The sequence below is a fragment of the Dipodomys merriami genome, unplaced genomic scaffold, assembly GCF_024711535.1.
Source record: "Dipodomys merriami isolate MVZ:Mamm:240054 unplaced genomic scaffold, mDipMer1.0.p SCAF_27, whole genome shotgun sequence".
In the NCBI taxonomy this organism is placed as follows: domain Eukaryota; kingdom Metazoa; phylum Chordata; class Mammalia; order Rodentia; family Heteromyidae; genus Dipodomys; species Dipodomys merriami.
The window spans coordinates 1752967-1775736 of record NW_027204159.1 but is presented as its reverse complement, the minus strand read 5'-3'; the positions used below and the strand labels follow the sequence as shown (position 1 = coordinate 1775736).

Here is a 22770-nt window from a genome sequence, read left to right as displayed (position 1 = left end):
GTTCATTCCAGGACTACAGAAAGGAATATTCAAGGTAAGTTTTATTGTGCCAAGCAGAAAAGTATTCAAAAAAATGATAGTGAAACAGAGTCCAGTACTTGAGGAGAGCAAACATGGTCTACATCAGCTTATATTTCTTCCAAAAGTAGTGCAAAAAAAAGGAAATAAAACCATACCAAAAAAAAAAGCATTCCTAGTATGTACACACTTCAAGAAACTTGATGTCAAAACTAAATAGAACCAAATACAGAGTGTGCTACTCATATTCATGCTCAAGATTCAACAAAACTGAAGAGATACAACAACTAAAAGGATGGATCTTAAATCAAGATGGAAAACAAATTTGCCAGGAAAGGGCATTACTGGGACAGGACAAAAGTTGGATGTGAAATATACTTTTAACAATTATGTATGATGGTGCTAAATTATTATAATTTTATTGTATCATAGAGGAATTCCTGGGAAATATATTCATAGGTAATTAGAAGAGAAGGACATGATATCTTCAACTAATTCATAAATGGTTCAGGAAAAAATACAAATTTATACTGAGAAGGAAAAGGAAATATAGACCAAAAAAGATAAAATGTTAATTGATAAATCAAGTGAAAGACATGAGAGTTATTTATTTTATTCATGGAACTTTTTAATGTTTTAATTTTTTTAAATAAAGATGAAAATTGCTAGTCGCAAGATTTCTACTTGTAGTCGCAAATGTAGAAACAGTGATTGATATATCTTTGTGTCTAAAACAACTAATGAGTGGACAAAACTATATTAAATTATAGTATTCCAGACACTAGACATCAGTAAATTAGCTATGATTCCTGCTAGACTATAAATAAATGATCTAAACCCTGAGATTATTCCATTTTATTGAGTGGGAAGTCAAGCCGAATCTTTTTTTTGGGGGGGAGAGGGGTCCGGTCGTGGGGCCTGAACTCTGGGCCTGAGCGCTGTCCCTCAGCTCTTCAGCTCAAGGCTAGAGCTCTACCACTTGAGCCACAGCGCCACTTCCGGCTTTTTCTCTTTTTGCTTATGTGGTGCTGAGGAATCGAACCCAGGGCCTCAGGCATGCAAGGCAAGCGCTCTACCACTGAGCCAACTTCCCAGCCCCTCTTTTTTTTTTCTTTTTTTTGGCTACTTAATTTCACTTTTTGCTGTACAGAGAGGTTACAGTTATATGACTAAAGTAATGATTACATTTCTTGTCAAGCAGAATCTTGTAAGACTGAGTCTTGTAAGACTAATAAACATAGCAAAGTCATCACAGTACTGGTAGGACTCATTGCTCTATTAGACAAAGGTAAAAATGGAGAGGAAAAAATCTTTACAAAGAAAAAATTTACAACTACAAAGATTCTCCTCAATTATTTAGTAAGAACTGATCAAAGCTCAAAGTGTGAGGAAAGCACTCACCATCTAGCAAACAATCAATCAAATATGTTATCTAGAACTTATATGGGGCCATGAATTGTAACAGAACCCAAGAACCAGAGATGAAATTTTTGTAATATAAAAGGAATCATTCTAAGTTCTAAGAATGTTCTTGCCATGGTAGAGGATATAAGTTTACCTATCTAATTCAGCAAGAGCCAAGAGGATGAAACTAAATACAAGTAACTGGACCTCATCCAAAGCAAAGTTCAAGAATATTTACAGCAACATGAAAATATCTAGCACCATCAAAAGTAAAATCCATAATGCCTGGCAGCAAATCAGAACTTTCTAGAAGCACAGATGGAGAGAATGAAACTCAAAAGAAAAAGAATGAAAACTGACCCAGAAGTGACATAGATGATAGGTGAAAGACTACTACTTCTACATTTTTTCTTCTTCTACAATTACATCTTTATATCCAAGAAACTAGAGGAAATACTAAACACTAATTTAAATGCTGTCAAGACAGGAAATGATGTTTCCAGAAGACATAAAGGAGAAAGAAACATTGCTTTAAAAGTAGAAGTCAAGGTAAGGTTTAGGAAGAACTCATTGATAAGGTTATCAAAGGAAGCTGTACATAAAAAAAAAAAAAACCAGTACATGGAAGTAACAGCAGATGAGATACCGCATAAAAATAAAATGATGAAGGAAAAGATAACTACAGAAATTAAACATCATGCCACGCTGACAGAAGACAGAAAAATAACTACAACACCAGCAATTAGGGGGATAACTTCAGATAGTCAAAATACATATTTAAACAATGCTTGAAAATTTTCCAGAGTCAATAAAAACTACTTACAGTTTTTGGCTAACCTGGTACAAGTAAGTAAACAAATCCATAGCCCCCAAAACATAAATAAAATACATAAAGGAATGTCGTAAATTGCTTTCACTAATAATGAGAAAAATCTTAAGCACAGTCAGAGGACACAAATTCAATACAAATTTATCAAAAGCAATAAAAGATGAAAATATAGAAATATATCTATGGAGTATGGGATGCAAAGTGACAAATTAGATTTCTATACATAATAAAATTGCTTTTAAACAGAAAGACAGGATAAATATATTTTCTCAAGTGTAAAAACTGATAAGAAACAAGGGAGCATGTAATACTGTTCAAAAAATAAATGTATTCAATATCTGACACATAACTGTAACCACCTTGCATCACAAAAAGTTAAAAAAGAAAAAAAAAGCCAGGCACAGGTGGCTCATGCCTGTAATTCTAGCTACTCAGGAGGCTGAGATCTGAGGATCATGGGTCAAAGCCAGCCCAGATAGGAATGTCTGTGAGACTCTTACCTCCAATAAACCACCAGAAAACCAGAAGTGGAGCTGTGGCTCAAGCTATAGAGCACTCGCCTTGAGCTGAAGAGCTGAGGAACAGCACCCAGGCCCAGAGTTCAAGCCCCACAAAAAAAATAAAATAAAATAAATACATAAATAAGTTAAAAAAAAAACTTGACAAGTGACAAAAAGGGGAAAATGTAGTCAAGAATTCAGTGTAGCCAGGAGCTGGTGGCTCACGCCTGTAATCCTAGCTACTGAGGAGGCTGAGATCTGAGGATCATGGTTCAAAGCCAGCCCAGGCAGGAAAGTCCGTGAGACTCTTATCTCCAATTAGCATCAGAAAACTGGAAGTGGTGCTGTGGCTCAAGCGGCAGAGTGCTTGCCTTAGCTGAAGAGCTGAGGGACAGCACCCAACCCCAGAGGTTCAAGCTCCATGACCAACCAAAAATAAATAAATAAAAATAAAAATAAAAAATAAAAAATTCAATGTATACCCTACAAATTTAAGAAGAATGAGGGAAGGGGTGTGTAGGGGAGAGGTGGGTAAGAATGTTGAAAGAAGTAATGATCAAGATGCATTACACTCATAAACTGCTTTATTAAATACCAACTTCTTTATACAACTACTTAAAAGATAATTTTTAAGAAGAAAAAATTGAATTAAAAAACTTAAAAGGTCATTACTAGCAAATCTTCAGGATAAGAAATGTTAAACGAAGTCATTCTAGCAGAAGTGAAGTTTTATCAGAAAGATCTAGATCTACACAGAGAAATGTAGAACAAAATTGTAACTTAATAAATAATTATAAAACGTGCTGCTTTTTTGTTTTGCCAGTCCTATAGCTTGAATTCAGGGGCTGGGCTCTGTCCCTGAGCATTTTTTGTTCAAGGCTAGCACTCTAACTCTAGAGCTACAACGTTACTTCTGGCTTTTTCTGTAGCTTACTGGAGATAAGAGTCTCATTGTTGTGCTGAAGGCTTTAGTGTGGAATGGTTTGCGATCATTCGGGTAAATGTGCAGGAATGGGATTACAGGGTCAAAAGTAAGCTCTATGATTAGTCTTTTGAGGAACCTCCATACTGCTTTCCAGAGGGGATGAACAAGTTTACATTCCCATCAACAGGGTAGTAGCATTCCCCTTTGGCTACATCCTCCCCAGCATCTGTTATTGTTAGTTTTTTTCTATCTTTTTTGGGGGTATGCTTTTTATTGTAATAATATTGTACAGAGGAGTTACAGTTACATGAGCAAGGTAATGAGTACATTTCCTATTCAGCATTGTTGCTTCCTCCTGTATTTTTCCCCTTCCATCCCTTCCCTCCCACCTCCACAACTACTACCCCCAACCCCACCCCCATGCCAACCCCTCACCACCCCACCCACCCCCTCTGAAGTTGTAAAGTTCAATTTCAACATAGTGTTTTGTACATCTCATTGTTACAATAGGTCAACCTGTATCCTATTTAAGCATTTTGTTTTTCCCTTCCCCTCCTCAAATTAAAGAAGTGTATATACAATATGCAGGGCATCAACATCAAATACAGTGAAAACAGGGGTTATACCATGGGGGAGGAACATACAAAGGAACAAAAAAAAATCTCATAGTACATTATAAATATGTTAGAAACAATAGCAAGAAGAAAAAAGATATTTGTGTCCCTATCTTGGGGTTCATTTCACTTAACATCATCTTATACGGTCATGATATTCAATAAAAATGAACACACAAATTACTAGCTACTCTGGGAAACAGCAAAAGCAGTACTCAGAGGCAAGTTTAGACCTCTGAGTTCCTATATCAACAAATTGAAGAGATCTGAAATGAACAATTTAATGAAACATCTGAGCCTCCTTGAAAAAGAGCAGCAAGCTAAACCAATCCAGAGATGGAAACAAATAATTAAAATTAAATCAGAATTAATGAATTAGAATCCAAAAAACCACAGAAAGAATCAACAAAACAAAGAGTTGGTTCTTCAAAAAAATTAACAACATTGACAGACTCTTAGCAAATCTTATCAGAAAAAGAAGAGAACACACCCAAATAAACAAACTCAGAGATGAGAATGGAAGCATCACCACAGAAACAATCATTGAGATTCAGAACAGTATAAGGGAATACTTCTCAAACCTTTATGCCAATAAGTTTGAGAATATGGAAGAAATGGATGATATCCTAGCAAATATCGACATGCTGAAACTACACCAAGATGAATTAAACCAACTTAACAGACCCATATCGAGCATTGAAATAGAAACAGCAATAAGAGACCTCCAATCTAAGAAAAGTCCAGGACCAGATGGATTTACAACAAAATTCTACAAGGCATTCAAAGCAGAACTCACGCCAATACTCCTCCAACTTTTCAATGAAATTGAAAGAGAAAGTTCACTACCAAACTCTTTCTATGAAGCCATCATAACCCTCATCAAAAAAAAAAAAAAAACAGGCAGGAACTCATCCAAGAAAGAGAACTATAGACCCATTTCTTTGATGAACATCGATGCAAAACTCTCAACAAAATTTTAGCCAGACTCCACATAGAGCTCCCCTATGACCCAGCAATCCCACTTTTGGGCATTTACCCAAATGTTCACAAACAAGACCACACAACAGCTACCAGCACGACTATGTTTATTGCAGCATTATTTACTATAGCTAAGATAAGGAACCAACCCAGATGCCCCTCAGTAGATGAACGGATCAAGAAAATGTGGTATATATACACAATGGAATTCTATGCCTCCATCAGAAAGAATGACATTGCCCCATTTGTAAGGAAATGGAAAGGCTTGGAAGTAATTATATTAAGTGAAGTAAGCCAAGCCCAAAGAAACATAGGTCCCATGGTTTCCCTTATTGGCATTATCTAGTATATGTCTGAGTCAAGCAGAAAAGGTCAGATAAGTTGATGTTAGAGAAATGAACCCTAAGATATGTATTCAAATGCTTTTTTTTTTAGTGCGATTGTTTCTAACACATTTATAAGATTATTTCTTTGTTGCTTTGTATGTCCCTCCCCCCACAGTATAATCCCTGCTTTCACTGTATTTGATGTCCGTATAATTTGTGGAGGAGAAGGGGAAAAACAAATCGTTAAAATAGGGATACAATGAGATGTACAAGTCGTTACATGGAAAACGAACTTTACAACTTTGGTGGGGGGGGGCCAAGAGGATTGGGTGGGGGGGTTGGGGAGGAGGATGGGAAGGGATAGGAAGGGGAAACAAAGGAGGAGGCTACAATGCTTGGTAAGAAATGTACTCATTATCTTGCCCATGTAATTGTAACCCCTCTCTACAGTATTTTCACAATAAAAAAAACAAACAAAATTTTAACCAATCAACTTCAACAACTCATCAAAAAAATCAAATTCATTTCAGAGATGCAAAGCTGGTTCAATATACCCAAATCAATTAATATAATTCATCACATCAACAAGAGCAAGGATAAGAACCACATCTCAGTAAATACAGAAAAAGCATTTGAAAAGATCCAACACCCCTTTATAATGAAGGCTCTGGAAAAATTAGGAATCCATGGAACATTCCTCAATATAATAAAGTCTGTATATGAAAAACCTACAGCCAGCATTATATTTAATGGTGAAAAACTAGAGCCATTTCCTCTAAACGCAGGAATGAGACAAGGATGTCCAACTTCTCCACTACTCTTCAATTTAGTATTAGAATGCCTAGCTACAGCAATAAGACAAGATGCAAGCATAAAGGGGATCCAAATAGGAAAGGATGAAGTAAAACTCTAGCTCTTTGCGGATGACATGATCTTATATTTAAAGAATCCACGTACTCCACTCCCAAATTATTTGAGTTGATTCAAATTTTGGCAAAGTAGCAAGGTATAAAATTAACCCTCAAAAATCAATGGGTTTTCTATATGCCAAATACGAGAAGAGAAACACTGAAATCAGGAAAGCAACTCCTTATGTAATATCTCCACAAAAAATAAAATACCTAGGAATTAACTAAAGAAGTGAAGGACCTCTACGAAGAAAACTTTTAAAACCTAAAAAAGGAAATCAAAGCAGAAGTTAGGGAGTAGAAAAACCTCCCGTGTTCCTGGACTGGAAGGATCAACCGTGAAAATGGCAAGGATCTCTACAAATTCAGTGTGATACCTATCAATATCCCAACCTCATTTTTCAATGAAATAGAAGAACCAATCCAAAAATTCATATGGAGCTGGGCGCTGGTGGCTCACGCCTGTAATCCTAGCTACTCAGGAGGCTGAGATCTGAGGATCTCGGTTCAAAGCCAACCCGGGCAGGAGAGACCGTGAGACTCCTATCTCCAATAAACCACCAGAAAACCGGAAGTGGCACTGTAGCTCAAGTGGTAGAGCGCTCGCCTTGAGCTGAAGAGCTGAGGGACAGCACCCAGGCCCAGAGTTCAAGCCCCACGACCAACCAAAAAAAAAAAAAAATTCATATGGAACAATAAAAGACCCCAAATGGCAAAAATGATTCTTAACAGAAAGAACAGTGCTGGAGGAATATCAATGCCAAATTTCAAACTCTACTACAAAGCCATAGTAAGCAAAACAGCTTGGTACTGGCACAAGAACAGACCTCAGGACCAATGGAATAGAATTGAAAACACAGAAATGAACCCACAGACCTATAGCCACTTAATCTTCAATAAGGGAGCTAAAAAAATAGAATGGAAGAAAGACAGCTTCTTCAGTAAATGGTGCTGGCAAAATTGGTTATTCACCTGTAGAAAACTAAAGGTAGATCCATATATATCACCCTGCACCAGAATCAACTACAAATAAATCAAAGACCTCAGAGTCAAAGCAGACACCCTGAAAACATTACAGTAAGGAATAGAATAAACCCTAGGTCTCTTTGGCACAGGTCAAAATTTTCTTAATAGAGACCCAGAAATACAACAAATCAAAGAAAGGTTGAACAAATGGGATTGCATGAAGCTGCTGAGCTTCTGCATGGCAAAAGACATAGCTAGCAAGATCAATAGAAAGCCCACGGATTGTTAGAAGATCTTCACTAACCTCACAACAGACAAGGGTCTCATATCTAAAATATACCTGGAACTCAAAAAATTAAATCCAACAACAAATCCTCAAAGAAACAACTGCCCAATAAATAAGTGGGCTAAAGACTTAAAGAGAAACTTCTCTGAAGAGGAAAGAAGGATAGCCAATAGACACATGAAGAAATGCTCAACTTCTCTAGTCATAAAAGAAATGCAAATCAAAACAACATCAAGATACCACACCTCACCCCAGTTAGTATGGCTATAATCAAGAACTCTAATAACAATAGATGCTGGAGGGGATGTGGACAGAAGGGAACCTTACTGCATTGTTGGTGGGAATGTAACCTTGTTCAACCACTTTGGAAAGTAGTATGGAGGTTCCTCAAAAGACTCCACATAGAGCTCCCCTATGACCCAGCAATCCCATTTTTGGGCATTTACCCAAATATTCACAAACAAGACCATACTAAAGCTACCAGCACAACTATGTTTACTGCAGCATTATTTACCATAGCTAAGATATGGAACCAACCCAGATGCCCCTCAGTAGATGAATGGATCAAGAAAATGTGGTATATATACACAATGGAATTCTATGCCTCCATCAGAAAGAATGACATTGCCCCATTTGTTAGGAAACGAAGACTTGGAAAAATTTATACTAAGTGAAGTAGACCAGGCCCAAAGAAACATAGGTCCCATGGTTTCCCTTATTTGTAGTAACTAGTACATGTCTAGGACAAGCAGAAAAGATTAAAAGCTATGTACATATGACCATATAAGATTATGTTAAGCAAAATGAATCTCTTTTCTTTCTTGCTATTGTTTCTAAAGTATTTATAATGTACCATGTGATTATTTGTTTCTTTGTATGTTCCTCCCCCACGGTATAACCCCTGTTTTCACTGTATTTGATGTTCGGTGCCCTGCATATTGTATATATACTTCTCTAATTTGGGTGTGGAAGGGAAAAAACAAAACGCTTAAACAAGGATACAGGTTGCCCCATTGTAACAATGAGATATGCATGAGACCCTGGGTTCGATTCCTCACCACCACATAAACAAAAAGCCAAAAGTGGTGCTGTGGCTCAAGTGGTAGAGCGCTAGCCTTGAGCTGAAGAGCACAGGGAGAGCACCCAGGCCTAGAGTTCAAGCTCCACAACTGGCAAAAAAGAAAGAAAAAGAAAATGAACCTTATAACTCCACTGGGGGGTGGGGAGGGATGGTGGGGGTAGTTGTGGAAGTGGGAGGGTAGGGATGGTAGGGAAAACACAGGAAGTAGGAACAATGCTCAATAGGAAATTTACTCATTACCTTGCTCGTGTAACTATAACCCCTCTTTAAAGCATTTTTACAATAAAAAAAGTACAAAAAAAGAACAGTGCTGGAGGAATATCAATACCAAATTTCAAACCCTCGTACAAAGCCATAGTAATCAAAGTGATTATATTAATATCAGAATAAATTTTACAGCCAAGAATATTGCTAAAGACAAAGAAAGTAATTTCATAATGATAAAGCAGCCAATTTGCAAGGAAACGAAAAATTATAAACATTTTCCCCTAGTAATAAAGAAATTAATTTTTCAAAAAAATATGATTCTGGGGCTGGGAAGGTGGCTCAGTGGTAGAGCGCTTGCCTTGCATGCTCAAGGCCCTGGGTTCGATTCCTCAGCACCACATAAGCAAAAAGAAAAAAGCCGGAAGTGGCGCTGTGGTTCAAGTGGTAGAGTACTAGCCTTGAGCTGAAGAGCTGAGGGACAGCGCCCAGGCCCAGAGTTCAGGCCCCACGACCGGACCCAAAAAAAAAAAAAAAAAAGATATGATTCTAAATATTTATGTACCTGATTACAGACATTCAAAATATAAGCAAAACCAATTAAGCTTACACTGAACTGTATCTCCAGCTTTTTTGCTTATCTAGCTTTTGGACTTTCTTGACCTCCATAATAAACCAGTTATATAAACTACTATAAATACAGTTCTTATTATTTCTGTTTCTCTGGAAATCCCAACTAACACAGAAGTAAAACACTTTAAAACTGGCCACTGATGGCTCACTCCTGTAATACTAGCTCAGGAGGCTCAGATCTGATGACAGAAGTCCAAACCCAGCCCAAACTTACACATCTGTGAGATGCTTATCTCTAATTAGCCAGCAAAAAGACAGAACTAGAAGTGTGGTTCAAGAGACAGAGCACTAGGTATAAGCAAGAAAACCAACTAAGAGAGATGCTGAGTTTAAAGCCACAGTACCAACGAAGCAAGGAAGGAGGAAGGAAGGAAGGAAGAAAAGAAGGAAGGAAGGGAGGGAGGGAGGGAGGGAGGGAGGGAGGGAGGGAGGGAGGGAGGAAAGCAGGCAGGCAGGCAGGCAGGCTAGACACTTCAACACCATTATCAACCATTTCAATCTACTGTCTAGGTATGAAGTATTCCAATCACAGTATAAATTTACCATTCTTATCAAGTAAGTACGTATGAAACTTTTACCAAGGAAAATCACATGTATAAATTTAAAAGTTATATAGATTATAGAAAATTGGCTCATGAAGAAAAATTGAACTTTATAAATTCAATGCCAACAATGAAAAGATATTTGGGGGGGGGGAGTGAAATATGGGAATGTGGCTTAGTGGTAGGTAGACTGCTTGCCTACCATACATGACACCCTGGGTTTGATTTATCAGTACCCCATAAACAGAAAAGGCCAGAAGTGTCTCTGTGCCTCTAGAGTGTTAGCCTTGAGCACAAGAAGCTCAGGGATGGTGCCCAGGCTCTGAGTTCAAGCCCCAGGACTGGCAAATAAAAAAAAAATACGGAAAGAACACGGGGGTCATAAAAGAAATCAAAGGCAAATTAAAATGCATTCTGCAATGAAAGAATGCTATCCACATAAGAATTTATAAATGTAGCTAAAAAATAATACTCAGAGAACATTTAGAATACTACAAACTACCTTGGGTATGCTCATTCAATCTCATGATCTATTTGTTTTAAAGACAATTATGATCCTATACCTAAGGAAGGATGAAATTATTCTCCTTACCTTGGATACATTGCTGACATAATTCATTTGGACAGTACTTTCTTTATCAACTTGATTACAGAGGTTCTGTAGAGTAGATGCATATTCTTTATCACTTTTTATTCTCAAAGACATAAATTTCTTCACTGTTTCGAGTAACCGTAATTCCCAGTCTTGCAACTTTAACACAGCTTCATGTGAATTCTTCAGATCACTCCCAAACCCCATTTTTGTAAGGCACTGCTTAACCTCCAGACTGCACGAGGGAGACTTCTCTCTAATCAGCACATATCTGTGTGTACAAACACAAGAAGAAGAAGAAAACCTTAAATGAAAAGGAAATTAGTCTTTGAAGCAAAATTATAATCCATTCTCCTCAAGGTTTAAAAAAGAAACCTACTCTAATGATTTCTTTCTCCCAAAGACCAGGAAAGAGATGAGGATATCTACTCTGTTGCTGACTTGTATTCAACAGTGTATTGGAGACAGTAGACATTACAATGACATGAACAAAAAAAAAGACATTCTGAGTAGAAAGGAAGACATAAAATTATTTTTATTTGCAGTGGATATCATTTTATAAAGAAAAAGGGATTAAATAAAGAATTATTAAGACAAATAAGTTAGTTTCATAGGATTACAAAGTTTTATGATTTGGATATGAAATACCCTCAGAGGCTCATGGGCTGAACACTTGGTCCTCAGCTGGAGCTGTTCTGGGAGGTGGTGGAAACATTAGGAGGTGGGCATCACCACGGGGGTGGGCGGGAGACAGTGTGCCCTAGAAGGCTATACCTCATTCCCAGCCTCTTCTGGCTCTTCCTTCTTGGCCATCTTTCTGCGGCAAAAGTGAACAGCTTCTGCCACACTCCCTCGCCATCATGGTTTTCTGCCTCATTGCAGGTACCAAAATATAGAACCAAGTCACTATGGACTGAGAAGTCTCTGAATCAAAATAAATCCTGCCTTCCTTATGTTTTTTTCCTCAGGTACTCAGAGCAATGTAAAAGAAAATCAATTTTATTTCTGTATGCCTACAACAATCAATCCAAAAATAAAATTCAGAAGCAATTCCATTTACAACATCAAAAAGCCATAATGCATTTAGGAACAAAATTTAAGACAAGTTTAATAACTTTTAAATTAAACTTGTTCTCTTCACACTACAACACTATGTTGAAAGAAACATTAAACGGCCTATATAAATTGATTATGTTCAGTTAATATTGTTTAGAAAGTGAGAATCCCCAATTTAATGAAGAGAATCAATGTGTTCCATATTAGTATCTTAGATAACTTTTGCATAAATTGGCAAGCCAATACTGAAATATGTAAGATAAGCCAAAAGAGCCAGGATAGCCAAGGAAAAGCCTTCAAAGAAAAATTTCGGGATTCATACATTTTATTTCAAAGCTCATTAAAAAGCTATTGTAATCGAGGCTTAATATGGGCATATGGACAGTTATAGAAATTAATGGACTAGATAAAGCATCCCACTAAACCTCTGCATTTACGTAAAAATATTTTACCTCAATGAATGGTCTTGAGACAAACAGATTTCCATCACTAGCTGTAGATCTTTGACCTTGAATCTCCAGAACACTAAGCCAAAATAAACTTCTTTTCTTTATAAACGAACTCTGTGGTACTATATTACTGGCAACAGAAAATAGAGTTCAGACATTGAACTATAACTCAAAAAAAGTTGTTTAAAAAAATGACTACAGCATAACTTATTATCATCTACAGGCCAGTTATCATAAACTTCCCCAACATATCCTCCTTATTTACTATAAATCCTGAAAACTATGTTAGAATTTATTTTTTTCCTCCGGTTTCCTAAAACTTCAAGCAATGAATCTTTCAGAGCCAGCTAGAAGAAATACAGAAACACACCTTCTATTCCATTTCAAGTTCTAGAGAAGCCTGAACAGGAGTCAATTTGTTGTCAATTGAATGCTTATCCTTTAAGCTATAAAAGGAGACTCAGATAAACAAGAAGTGATTTTTCTCTCTAACTTCAGTGATCCCATCTCAAACTATGGTGGGGGAAAAAAAAGCGTTTCCAAGTAGCAAATAAACTATAATCTCCCTCAGTTTTATGAACTATCAGGTGATCAGGAGAAAATTAAATTGTCAAAAAGAATTTTGGGGCTGGGAATGTGGCTTAGTGGTAGAGTGCTTGCTTACCATGAATGAAACCCTGGGTTCGATTCCTCAGTACCACATAAACAGAAAAAGCCTGCTAGACTTGAGCAAAAGAAGCTCAGGCAGGGACAGTGCCCAGGCCCTGAGGTCAAGCCCCAGACTGGAAAAGAAAAATAAATCATTCAAGTTGTCAAGTAGCAATCAAGACACTAAATGGACCTTACACAGTCAATACAAAGGAAAATCACATATTCACTTGAATATCAAATAGGATAGTTCCAGAATTTCATTTTGTATGCAGCCATTCTTAAAAAGCACTTAAGAACCAGTTTCACTCAGTGGCAGACAACTTGCCTACCATGCAGGAATTTTAATACCCAATGCCACAAAAATTGTTTTACTCATTTTAACATAGCATGTATTTGGGGAGCATATTTATTTATAGTGAATGTTATTCTATTATTTATATTCAGTTAAACTAAATCTTGGTAGAGACACATTGTATCTTATCCCATATTTCCAAAAGAGGATAAGAAACATTTTTGAAAGGAAAAAAAGGTAAAATGTTGTACTTTTTATTTAAAAAAAAAATATTTGAGATTGTAGCTCATTTTATTCTATAAGCTGGTATAAATATTACATCCACTTCTAAATGCATCTTGGTGGCAATTTTTTTTCTCCTATCTGAAACTTCAAAAGGATTGTGAAGAACTCAGAAGGAAAACTAGGAAACAATACCTGGCAAATCTAAAAAGCTCTCTAGACTGTCCTTAGGGATTATTTCTATACACTAATATTCCAGATCAGTGACTATAACTTAATATACTGTTCTTGTCTTTAGGGAATAAATAAAAACTCCTAAAATAACTACATAAGACTATACTTAATTTTGGACTGTACAGTAATTATCCCATATATGCCAAATGACATGTGACAGACCTGTTTACAGTACATTCATTCAATGGAATATCACTCAGTCCTCCTAATATAAAGGGAAATTTTTCTGTATACTAATCTATAACCAACATTAAGAACTGATCATTGATCCAGGTGCTGATAGCTCACACCTGTATTCTAGGTAATATGGAACCTGAAATCTGAGAGTTTCAGTTTGAAGCCAGATTGGCAGAAAAAGCCCTGAGACTCTGTCTTCATTAACCAGCAAAAAAACTTTGGTGGAGGCATGGATCGAGTGGTAGAATACCAGTCATAAGCAAGAAAGAATGAAAGGCCCTGAGTTCAAGCCCTGCTGCTAGCATGCACATTCGCGTGTGCACATGCACGCACACCCACACACACCCACACACAGAGGCTAGTTGAAAAAGATAAGACACAACTTACTAAGCTAACTTTGTATAAAAGAGAAAGGGAGGAAGAATAGTATTCATTGTACTTTTAAGTGTGTAAGGTACTAGTTCTAGAACATAGAGTGGCTTGGGTTTGTGCACATACACATATACACATAGATTTATATAAACATGTGTGAATTATTTTGAGACAGAGTCTCACTATGTAGACCAGGCTGGCCTTGAACTCATGATGGATCCCTCACCCCTTCAAGTGCTGAGGGATCCATCCTAAGTTCAAGGTCATGGTCTACCATGTGTGACTTGTATATTCTTCTACTTATCTGAATGTTGTTCTGAGTCAATATATTTACATCAATCACCCAAGAAATAAAGAATTTTTAAAGACAGAAAAAAAATAGCACAGGATGAAACTACCCAGAAAGATTCCAGGAAATAATAAGACAAGAAACAGAAATGATGATTATCATTTTTAGATTATTAAAAAGTCAAACAGGAAACATTTAAGGAAGTAGTACCATTATACAACTACAAAATTCTATACATGGTGTAGGAAAAGGAGAGAAGGAGGGAGGGAGATAGGGAAAAAGTTCAAAATCAGGATGTATGTGGCAGGCAATGGAAGATAGTGTATTGATTTATCTATTGTTATTTTTCCACTGAGGAAACCAATAAAGCTCAAACTCTTTGGGTCAACTGCCTTTTAGGGCAGAATATCAATGTTATGAACATGATCCTTTAAAATGATTTATTTGCAAATACAGTTTTGAAATTCATGAAGCTGAGCACATGTAATTTGTATACTTTTCTGTCTGTGTAGGTAGGGATGTGTGTGTGAGAGAAAGACACACACACAGACATAAAAAGAGAGAGACAGAGAGACAGAGACAGAGACAGGGGGAATAAATTTTGATCCGGCATCTGGATATAATATGGCTTAAAGAGAGAAAGAAAAGGATAAAAAGAGACCTACGAAAACAAGCTTAGAAGGTATAACAGCAATAAAGCTTAACAAAGGGTCTAGAATTGACAAAGTCAGTATGAATTAAGGTTGAAGAATCTTGATCTATTAAATGTAAACAAAAGACACATGATTTAATGAAATCTTCAAGGCTTTAGTAAGAAAAAATGGTATCATTAACAACAAAAATAAAAGAAAAAGAAAATGGAACATTTTTTTAAAAACCTATTGAATTGTAAATAAGCATTTAGATAAAATACTAAGGCTAAAAAAATCCACAATTGAGTCAACTGTTTAAGGTGCAAAGTCTGAGAATTTTGGACAAAGTCAGTATCATAAAAGCAGCTCCTCAGTATCTTCCAGCACCAATACCTGAAGAGAAATCACACACACACACACACACACACACACACACACACACACACACACACACACACACACACACACACACACACACACACACACACACACACACACACACACACACACACACACACACACACACACACACCAAAATCAGAAAAATTTGAAACAGCCATGGTAAAAATTTCTTAATAAGTACATCTGGAAGGCTAAGACAAGACAATCATGGTTCTAGGTTAACCTGAACCACCACAGTGCAAAGCTGGATATGGTAGCACTCACCTGTGATCCTCCTAACAAAGGGAAGCCAAAAGCAGGCAAACAGTAGCTCAGGTGAGTGAGCAGGCAGAAAGCAAGATTCTATCCTGAAAATAATAATTTTAATGAAAGACTGGCGGTGTAGCTCAGTAGCAGAAATTCCTGCTGAGCAAGCACAAGGCACTGAGTTTAAATCCCAGTACTGCCCAAAACAACAGCAATGATAATTATCAAATTTCCTAAAATAAATGAATAAAGGAATAAGTTGTCAAAATAATCAGGTGGAAATTACAGAACTAAAGAAATGCAGTAGTCGAATTTTTTTTAATTTTATTGTCAAAGTGATATACCTAGGGGTTATAGTTGTGTAAGTAAGATAGTACATTTCTTGTTGAACTTGTCAGTAACAGAAATTTTAAAACTTGATAGATGTGCTGCATAGTAGAGAAAAGAGTACCAATGAGCTTAAGGGTAGCACAACAGAATTCACAACATATCCGATGAACACAGAGAAAATGGGGGGAAAACTAACAAAGCCTTAGAGAACCTATGAGTCAATAATCAAACATGCAACTTGTCTTTTATCAGAGCCCAAACAGGAAAAATAAAGGGATTGAATCAATGTTTGAAGAAGTGTATGTTTACCTAGCTGAATAAGATATTGAATAGCTACAAAACTAAGACAGTATATTATTGGCTGAGGATGGACAATAGAGCAATGGAACAGAATACACAATATAGAATACACAATATGCTCTACAGACTTGACAAAGTCTAAAAGCAATTCGAATGAGCAGGAATTAGCATTTTCAACAAATAGTGAAATAGTACCTGAGCAAGTGGACATCTTTTTAAAAAAAAACAAAAACAAAAAACTTTACCTAATATTTTATTTTTAAAAATTATTCATAAGGACCACATTTAAGCATAAAACACACTTTTAGGTGTGTTAGAAAATATAAAGAAAGCAGGGCAATAAGCATCAAAGTGATCTAAAACATGGAAAGACTGATCTTTATCAAAAAGTCTTTAGCTCTATAGAAGCCATATGAGCAGAATGAAAACATAGCTATTAAAACTTATAACTTTTGAAGGACATGAAAACAACTTGAGAGTCAACAGTTCATCTTATCAAGTAAAAAGCCAAGTGACTGAAAACTTGTAAAAGAAATGAATTCATACATTAAACTACTGTCCCAAAACCTGGAGAGACAGAGAGATGAACAGACCCACATCAGATCAGAGCAGAAACCACCATTAGAACAAATGACTAAAGAATCAAACATGATCCAGGTACTGGTTGCTCACGACTGTAACAATAGCTACTCAGAAGGTTGAGATCTGGGAATCACAATTCAAATTCAAAGCCAGTCCGAACAAGAAAATCCATGAGACTCTTATCTCCAATAAGATACATATATATATATATATATATATATATATATAGGCTTAAAACATATATGTATATATATATTTTTTTAACTTAAATCAGAGCTATGGCTCAAGTGATAGAGCACTACCTGAGTAAAAGAAGCTCACACACAGCTCCCAGGCCTTGAATTCTATGCCCAGGATAGGAAAAAAAAAAAAAAAAAATCAAACATGGTTAAGTGGAAAGGTAAAAACTATTCAGAGGTCAGGTACTGGTGGCTCACGCCTATATCCTAGTTACTCAAGAAACTATGACCTGGAAGACTACAGTTAGAAGTCATCTTGGTCAGAAAAGTGAGAGACTCCATCTTGAAGGAACCAGAAATGCCAGGCTGGAGGCCTGTACTGAATCTTTTCTTTCAAGTGAAGGCAATTTATTTCAACACACAGATTTTATTAAAAAAAAAAAATGTGCTTACTTGCTTCCTTTATTCTAACATTGATAACAAATTCAAGAATACCAACAAAGACTAATTTATAAAAATGGGTGAATACAATTTTTTAAAACTACATGCTTGGAAATTCATTTACATAATTTTTCTGAGATAGTGTAAAAACAATTATGTCAAATATTAAAAAATAAAATAATTTTCATGTAATAAAAACTGGAATGCTTCATTCTTCCCCCAACAGAGTCTCTGAAACTAGAAAGAAATTCGACAGCACTTGAATTTAGAAACCTGGACTAATATAACCTAGCAAAATCACTTTATGGTAATCTCATTAGAGAATGTTTGCATAGTGACAAAGAATATAAAAGCCTTAACAATTTAAGTATAAAATGAATTGTCTCAAACTGTTTCCTACCTTTTATATGCTTCAATACTGACAGAAGTAGCAGTTACTCGATTTCAAGAAAATCTAAGCTGTCAGCAGCAAAACAGAACAAAGCCACCAAAGCCACTGAGCAAGAAAGTACAAACCACAGTTACAAACCAAAAAACTGACTTCACATGAATACCAAGTGAGGTCTTTTTTTAAAAGAAGCATTGAAAAAGACAGGGAGGAAGATCAGAATTTAACGTGAAAAACTTCTCCAGACAATACCAATTAATATACCACTTAGCTTTGCCTACCTGATGGACACAGTATTTTATTTACATTTCTTCTGCATGGAAATGATATAATAAAACCCCTTTGTATAATTAATATATACTAATAAAAACAAATAAATATGAAACTTCTAAATGAAAAAAACCTGAAATTCTTTCTATGCTTCCTTTAAAAGTGTTACTTCTAGCTCAATTTAAAATGAAAGTTAAAGCCAGATGTTGGTGGTTTACTCCTGTAATCCTAGCTACTCAGGAAGCTAAGATCTGAGGATCATGGTTCAAACCAACCTGGGCAGGAAAGACTGTGACACTCTTATCTCCAATTAACCACCAAAACCTGGGGAGTGGATCTGTGACTCAAAGTGGTAGAGCCCTGCTTTGAGCAAAAAGAGCTAAAGGACAGTGCCCCAGCCCTGAGCTCAAGCCTCACAACTGACCCAAAAAAGAAGGAAAAAGAAAAGAAAGCTAAATGAAAGTGAAATAGCACAGAGTGGCCAGCCTACTTGAACATTAATGGCTAACAATCTTCCAATGAGAGAAAACAAGGAATAAAAACTTACAAAGTCTATAAAAGAATGAATAACACGTTTGATCTTAATTTCAGTATTATATTTGTGAAGAGTTGGCAATTAAATATATTATACAGTAGATATGTCAACCGAATTTTTAAAATTTATATAAATCAACAGATATTTGGGGGATAATTACAAAAAACAAATACTAGAGATGCAAAAATAAAATCTACATTATAACCATCAAACAATTTACAGGGCAGTAAGGCAAGGTAATAATAATAAAATTGACTGATTCAAAATTCACTCAGAAAATATGAATGGTTATTGGTCATATGTATTTCTTAGTGCCAGAGCACCAATATGAGTAAGAGTTCAGAGCCTTGTCTCAAAAAGCTCACAATATACTAGGGAAACAAAGCCTGACATAAGTAAATGCACACAATTCAACAGCCACACAAATACACTTATCACAAGTTGAGTGGGGATACTGAACAAATATGCACAACACTCCCAGGGCCCACAAAAATGGCTTGACCGGGTATGAAAACATGAGGTAAAGTGCTACAGAGACAGAAAAAGGAAGAAGCACAGCTTAACAGAGGATTCAAAATGAATTAAGGAACATCTTCTATAAATTCTGAGGCGTATTTAACAGAGAAGGGTATGTATGTATGTATGTATGTATGTATATCTACAAAAATGTTTGCAGGAAAGGGAATGTGTGTATGTCATTTGGAAAAGTAAATATGTATGTATGTATGTATGTATGTATGTATGCATATATATGTATGTCATTTGGAAAAGTAAATATTGGTTTCAAATCTTAACTCTATCATTGAAGAGTGATGTAATATGTTTGGGGTTTTTCTTTGTTTGTTTTGAGTGGAGGGTAAAAGGCTTGGTTCCAGTCCTGGAGTGTGAAATCCAGGGTCTGGGCATTGTCCTTGAGCTTTTGTGCTCAAAGCTAACACTCCACCACTTAAGCCACAGCTCCACTTCCAGTGTTTTTGGTGTTTAAATTGGAGATAAGGGTCTTGTGAACTTTCCTGCCTGGACTTGCTTCAGACTGCCATCCTCAGATGTCAGTCCCCTAAGTAGTTAAGATTACAGGCGTGAGGCTGGGAAGGTGGCTCAGTGGTAGAGTGCTTGCCTTGCATGCATGAGGTCCTGGGTTCGATTCCTCAGCACCACATAAGCAAAAAGAAAAAAGCCAGAAGTGACGCTGTGGCTCAAGTGGTAGAGCGCTAGCCTTGAGCTGAAGAGCTGAGGGACAGCGCCCAGGCCCAGAGTTCAGGCCCCACGACCAGACCCAAAAAAAAAAAAAAAAAAGATTACAAGCGAGAGCCACCAGTGTCAGGCTGTAATATGCCATTTTAATTACTATAAGCTCAGTTTTCTTTAAAATAGGGATAACAATACCTGTTTGGAAGGGTTATTATCAAGGTGAGAATACAGTCATCCTTCCCTATACTGTGGTTCACTCAATGAGGCTTCACTTTATCACGGGTTTTTAAAAAGAAAATATGTATGTACTGATCCCTCACTCATCATGGGGGCTACGTTCCAGAGGACCCCTCCTCCCCCATTCCCCCCCCAATAGATAAAAATCTCACAAGTAGCAGTAAGTGAACCATGATATAGTGAGGGACAACTATATAACGCTGCTACCTCACAGATTTCACCTACCACAGGGGTGTGGAATGTAACTCTGCAATAAGTGAGGGATCACTGTAGATAAAGCAGTGTGTTGAGAGACTTACTAATATCATGTGAGAGAAAAGGGAAGAACAACAAGTAAGACGATGGGGAACACATTTGCAAAAACCCAAAACAACAACAACAACAACAACAAAAACGAAGAAAAGCCTTAAGTAAATGTTAACATAAAAGCATCTAAATGCCATTTAACTGTTTACCCTTCTTACATGATAGATTATTATAAAAGGCTTCATATTTCAAACTGAAGCTAAATTTCTTTTTTCAAAGACACTATCCAGGTGGAGTAGTTTAACGAAATTCAAAATCTGGATTTGTACTTTCAAATAAGCTCAGTGAAGGCAATCAACAAGGTTTCCTTAGTTGTAGGTTAAATGAACTCAGCCAGTCCCTACCTTGCAGCATAACAGCCTCAGGGAGCAAAGATCAGACAAACTTGTTTAGAACTTGTAGGAAAGCTGGCTCCATTCTTAGCTTTTAGAATATTTTACCCTTTTCTCAAAACCAAAGGCCCAATCCCCACTCCCGCTGACCTTTGCCTTTAGTCATGACCTTACGACTCCAGTTCACTCCCAACATTGATTCTTCTAAAATTCCATTCAAATTAGACATATGCTTTCCTAAGTCTGTATCCTCCACCTTCAAGTGTCTGAAATGGGATTCCACACAAACAAATTCTCTAAAGTGGAAGTTGTCCCTTTTCTACATGCCACCACCCTGTCACACCAGGAAAGCAGAAGTGTAACTTTGCAAATAATGTTCTTTAGCTCTTTAGCAAAAGTTCCTCCTCCTGGGGCTAAGGTAGAAAAGTGGGTGAGAGGGTAAATGTGATGAGGGTAATGTGATGAAAATACAATATAGGCATGTATGACAATGCAATGATGAAACCCATTACCTATACAATCAATATACAGGGAGGGGAGGGAGGGAAAAAGAAAGGAAGAGAGGGAAGGAAGGAAAGAACATTTAAGCTAGGGTTCAAGTAGTAGAATGCCTGCCTAGCAAAGCATGAGGCTCTGAGTTCAATCTACAAGTACAACCAAAATAAAGAACAAAGAAGAAAGGGGGAGAGGAGGGGAGGGGAGATATTTAGGCATAGTGGCACATGCCTTAACCCCAGCCCTCAGATAGCTGAAACAGAAAGATCCAGAGTTCAAGACTAGCCTGGCTTGTACAGGAAAACCATGTCTCAAAAAAGAAAAAAAAGGAAGAAGAAAGAAAAGAATAACAAGAAAAGGATGAGGACAGAACTGAAACTTAATAGCCATGAGAAAGGCCTAATTCTAATAAACAATATGGAAAAGGTTTAGCATGAAATACTTTAGCTCCTTGAGGAAAAACTATGAACATATTTATTTTTCTCTATAATACTTTGATTTGGTGATGCATGCAGTTTTTTAAAAGGCTGAATCCAGCTAAATCCTAAGTTCATAATAGAAAAATGTCTCTTTTGAGTATGTAGGAAGTCATAGTAAGAAAAGCAACCCCTATGATTTTTAGTAGAGGCCAGGGTCTAAATATGAAGATATTGAAGGTATTTAAGTATGTAAACATATAGAAATGATGAGAGTTGTGGGCTAATGAATGCTAAAAGGAAACCTGGATAATCACATTTTTAAGTCTCTGAAAACTAAGTTGATTTCTAATTGTTAAATGTTTAATAGTAAACATTATTTCTCTTTCAAATATATTCAAGTCACAAAAAAGGCTAGGAGTATTTATATCATGATGTCTTGATATGATGATGTTTCTCCATTGTGTTCTCATAATAGATATTTTTGACTCTGCCATGGAACATTTCTGGCTTGAGCTGAATAATTTTAACTCCACATATGCTCCCAGAGGCCAAAACTGGAAATGACAGATCCTCCAAACAAGACCAGAAAATGCAGAAGTACGACTGTCCACCATCTATTCATCAGGGATATAGGGAAGCCCTCTGTTAATGGTGTGTAGTAGTAGGGAAACTCAGCTAGGTTCTCATAGATGCTGAGAAATGAGATTAGTTCGCTTTAAACTCAGATCCACCATAAGCCCCACACACGCACAAAGGTGAGAAAATTCAATCTTCAGCATTTCAATGGCTTCATAGCTATGGGTTTAACTCTGAGGATGTCCCAAGAAGTTTCATGGGACCAAACAGCACATGAGCAGGAGACCAATAGTCATACTTCACTGATCCCGGCCTTTAAGAATTAGACCTTCCTAGCTTTTTAATGACAAGCATGGGGCCC

The 22770-nt window shown here is 36.6% G+C and overlaps 1 protein-coding gene across 6 annotated transcripts in view; it reads right to left on the bottom strand.

Moving 5' to 3' along the window:
* Window positions 1-22770, bottom strand: part of Fer (FER tyrosine kinase) — a 371379-nt gene that overhangs the window by 324722 nt on the left and 23887 nt on the right. For 2 of the 6 annotated variants that reach the window (XM_070036020.1, XM_070036019.1), the window contains exons 1-2: window positions 12315-12420; window positions 10807-11077 (exon numbers count right to left, since the gene is read on the bottom strand). In XM_070036020.1, coding sequence (XP_069892121.1) covers window positions 10807-11077; window positions 12315-12349 — 306 coding nt within the window. In that variant the 5' untranslated portion in view covers window positions 12350-12420. Of the gene's footprint in view, window positions 1-10806; window positions 11078-12314; window positions 12421-22770 lie in introns of those variants that run through there. The other 4 variants (XM_070036017.1, XM_070036018.1, XM_070036021.1 and 1 more) reach the window with 3 other exon arrangements.